The sequence below is a fragment of the Psammomys obesus genome, unplaced genomic scaffold (genome assembly GCF_907164565.1).
Source record: "Psammomys obesus unplaced genomic scaffold, mPsaObe1.curated_primary_1811, whole genome shotgun sequence".
Lineage (NCBI taxonomy): Eukaryota > Metazoa > Chordata > Mammalia > Rodentia > Muridae > Psammomys > Psammomys obesus.
Window position 1 is genome coordinate 15,862,936 of NW_026596149.1, and position 4,478 is coordinate 15,867,413.

A 4,478-nucleotide genomic window follows, 5' to 3' on the forward strand; every position below is an offset into this window, starting at 1 on the left:
TCTTTCTTTCTTTCTTTCTTTCTTTCTTTCTTTCTTTCTTTCTTTCTCTCTCTCTCTCTCTTTCTTTCTGTCCACCTTTGCCTTTTTGCTGACTTCAGTTTTTATCCACATGTGAAATAGAAGAGCACCTTGAATTATACATATATTTACAAATTATATATATAAACAGTTTACATGCCATATAATATGTATATTACTATGCTATATAATATGTATATGTAATTACATATAGAGTAAAAACATTTTTAGAGAGTGTCCCAGGCTGGCCTTGAACTTGCCATGAAGCCAGGGTTGACCTTGAGCTTCAGATCCTCCTGCTTTCCTTCACAAATTCTGCGTGTTGGCATGTCGGGTGTGCACTGTCACTTCCAGTTTATACGGTGTTGGATATCACCCCTAGAGCTTCATGCACTTTAGGCCAGCGGTCTCCCAAATGAGCCACGTCCTTAGCCCCAAACAAATAAAGATCTGTTTGCGGCAGGGTGGTGACACACACCTTTAATCCCAACACTTGGAGGCAGAGGCAGGCTGATCTCTTGAGTTCAAGGCCAGCCTGGTCTACAAAGTGATTTCCAGAACAGCCAGGGCTTCAAAGAGAAAACCTCTCTTGAAAAAAACAAAACAAACAAGCAAACCTTTAAGAATGCCAGGTGTTTGTGCTGTCCACCAGAGCTGAAGGTAGCTGGCCTTATTAAAGGCTGCTCCTGCTATCCCATGGGCCACAGATGATCAAGGTTGTAGGATTCTACGGGACCTGTCTGTAGTTATACCTCTTTTCTCTTTCCAGACATAACAGAGTATAAATGAGGACTGGCAGAGCTGTTGTATGATGGGGAAAGTCTTACCCATTTCTGATTTGTGAAAATGAGCAAACCATTGTGCCAAGGTTTATAGAACTGTTCTTAGTCCCTATTTGCTGTGATACAGGACTGGACTGGATATGGGGCCCCGAGGCTGAGGTGGGTTTGTGGCATCACGGCAGCAGAGGAGAAATGGCTAGCTACCTGTCTGATGTTGGCAGGGGGGCTGGTAGTTGGACCATATTTGCTGGTGAAAAATGTGTCCATGTGAGTGGTGCTAATGACCTCTAGAAAATAATTAGCTTTGCTGTGCTATGACCTTTGTTGTTGACGCGGTGTAGAGATGTGATGTGCCGTCGGTCTAATTCCTGGTATTTCCACTTGGCAACTGCTTTACTCTGCTTCTGAAATGCTACAAGCTAAGTGGGTTAACATGGCAAATCTGACTAGAGGGCTCTGATCTTTTGTTTTTGGTTGTCCTTAGATAACTTCCTGAAGAATGAATTAAGGGAAGAGGGCACACTTATCAGCATGGAGAGACACTTGCCAGTTTCCAAGATGCAGAACTCATCCTCACTGTTGGAAAAGCAAACCGGCCCAGCAAATGGGAATGGGGATCTTGATTCAGGTAGGACTCTGTATATTTGATTTTTTTTTTTTTTTTTTTGAAATTTGGCTCATTTTCTTGAGATGCTCAGGGAACAATGAGGACACATTTCTAGGTCTCATCTACCGCTGCCGCTGGTTTGTGGCATTTGCTGTCCCAGCCAAGCCACAGGGTACGGCAGTCTTCATGTTACATAGATTTTGGGTCAGTGTTAATATTGACCATCCGAGACAGAGTGGGCTAGGTTGCAGTGAGGTGATACAGCGCGTCCAGGTCTCAGTATCTTCGGCTAGTGTGTGTTTGTGAGTATCTGTGCTGTCCCACCAGATGTCATGGTGCTCTCACAGTTTGTGACTGCACCATCCCTCTGTGCTGCACCTCAGTTGTCCCAGGTTACTTTGAATGGGAAAAGAAGAAGCATAGGTTTAGACATCACTGCTGTCCTCTCCGAAGTAGAGAGAAGGTCTTTGCAAAGTCTGTAGTGTGAAAGGAATTTAGGTTTTTGAATTTGTGTGATGTAATCAGATAAAACAAAGCAACCAAACCAAACCAAACCAAACCATACTGTTTGATTGGATTTTAATGTTTAATGGATTTATAAATGCATCTTTAAAATATTTGTGCACTGATTTACTTTTAAAAGGATATTCTTTTTCTGAAAATAGAAGTGCATGATTTATATATCGGCAAATTAAATAAGGGCAAGAGAGCTTTATGAATCATTAATATTTGCAACAGTGAATTGAGACAAAATGTCGCCCATTAACTTAGGGGGGAGAGTTGACCATTGTCTAATGAGATTATCAGGTTTGTGTTCACTTTAAAATAATGAAGTGTGTGTGTGTGTGTTCACTCATATGTCATGGTGCACATGTGCATGTCAGAGTCAGAGGACAACTTGGAGGAATGAGGTCTCTTCTACCATGTAGGTCTTGGGGATTAAACTCAGTCTTCAGGCCTGGGAGTGAGCATCTTTACCTGCTGAGCCATCTTGCTGGCTCCATCTTTGGGATTTCATCAAACTCGTCAATGCTGGAGTAAAAAATTGCTTGATATCATTGACCTTACTAGATTAGGTTTCTCCATTTTATCTTTATCCGTAAAACTGTAGAAGGTGAGTATCTTAGGACAAAGGTTCACAGTATCTGTTTCAGAACCAGGCCAGTCCTCCTAGTTTTTCTGCACATAAAGGAGTAAGGAACAAGCACAGCAGGCACCTTGGTCCTCTGCAGAAAAATGGAAATACTTCTCTGAGAGACCCTCACCCCTGGGCTGAAGGTTCATACTAATTGTTCTTTTGTTGAAATGTAGATTTGGCTTCTTACTCGTGTGTGTGTCTCTGTGTGTGTTTATGTGTGCTCGAGTGCAAGCTTGTACATGCTGTTGACCTCAGGCATCTCTTTCAGTTGCTCTCCACCTTACTTATTTTTAGTGATTATTAATAACAATTCAGGCAGAAATTTGTGAGTCACATGCAGGGGTCAGAGGACAACTTTTATATCCATGTTATCAGGCCTCTGCCACAAGCGGTTTCACCCTTGAACCTTTTCACCAGGATTCCACCTTATTTTTTGAGGAAAGGTCTCTTGCTGACCGAGAGGGTCTGCCAGTTTTGCTGGACTGGTTAGCCTGCGAGTCTCTCTGCCTCCCCAGCACCAGGATTACAGGCATGTACTACTGTGCTTTGGTCTCCTGTGGATGCTGGATCCGAACCCAGGTCCTCATGGCTATACAGCAAGCACTTCACTGACTGGGGCACGTCTCTAGCCACACTTGTACTTTTTAAAAATATGATGCTGAAGATTGAACCAATGGCTTTGAGTATGCTAGGCAGGCCCTCTGCTATCAAGCTACAGTCTCTTTTTTATGCCTACTGAGTGAAGTCGTTTTACCCTTTGGAAGTTCTGGGCATTTCCTGTATTTTTACAGTGCATCCTCTGCAACGCATTGCTGTCTGTGGCTGTGTCATTTTCAGTGATAAGTTTTCATTTTCACGCAGCTGCCACAATTCTCTCTAGCATTAAGTAGATTCTGAAGCTCATTACTGATAATCTACTGTCAGGAAGTTATTCTTCCTGACAAGTTCTTCAAAATGATATCAGAGTCTGGGGGATTCCAGGCTGAAAGCCCATCATAGATACTCATTCATGTTCTTGACTTTTCGTGTAGTGGATGGTTTAAATCATGCAAGATGTCCCGATCTTTAATACTAAGATTTCTAAGTAATAACAAGTTATGTTTATATTTAGCAGCTTCTGACCCACTGTGCTGTGGGCTTACGCATCCCTGTTTTTTAGTATTTCAGTATGTTCTTGTCTGAAGGAGGCTTTGAGGGTGCTGTTATTTCTTTTGATTAAATTAACCTTTTTGTGTGTGACTTTCATAGATGAGTACAATGTATTTTCATCCTGCCTCCACCTCCCAGCTCCTTCTGTGTTTCCCTGTTGCCCTTCTCAAATTTATGTCTTCTTTCTCCATTGTCAATGTTGATGTACCTATAGACTCCATTGATTCCCGTTAGTGTATAGAGTATAGAGTATATACTCTACTTGAGTATAGAGCTGACCCAGTGGGCATGGGGAAACTATCAGCGAGCTTGTCCTGGAAAAAACAAAGAGAAACAGACTCTCCCTTTCTTTATAGCCATCACTGCCTGTAGTTCTTCAACTAGGGCTGGGGTCTATGTGCCCTTCTCCCACCCGTCCTACAATGTTGGTGGGTGTGGTCTTGTGTGGGGAACCATGTTGTCAGTTTATGTTTGGCACATAGCACCACAGATTTTAGAAGAGAGTCTAGAACTTTAATAGACTAAGAAGACCGATTTAGTCTTAAAACCACATCTAGTTTTGAGCATTAAAACATGATTACATGGTAAAGTATGATTCTTCAAGCTGGTATTTCTTCAACTTGTTGAAACTTAAACTCCCTTCTTTTCTAGAGTCGTTTATGAAGAGATCTGGTCCGTGACTCACTGGGACATGCTTAGGGATGCTCAGAACCTTACTGTTGAAGGCCATTTCCCCCCCTTTCCAGATGAGATTTCTGGATGTGCAAAATAAGTCATATTTGAT

At 42.2% G+C, this 4,478-nt stretch overlaps 1 protein-coding gene across 4 annotated transcripts in view; it reads left to right on the forward strand.

The window, feature by feature from the left end:
- Window positions 1-4,478, forward strand: part of Sfmbt2 (Scm like with four mbt domains 2) — a 183,418-nt gene that overhangs the window by 20,703 nt on the left and 158,237 nt on the right. For all 4 annotated transcript variants that reach the window (XM_055593892.1, XM_055593894.1, XM_055593893.1 and 1 more), the window contains exon 2: window positions 1,285-1,428. In XM_055593892.1, coding sequence (XP_055449867.1) covers window positions 1,332-1,428 — 97 coding nt within the window. In that variant the 5' untranslated portion in view covers window positions 1,285-1,331. The remainder of the gene's footprint in view (window positions 1-1,284; window positions 1,429-4,478) is intronic.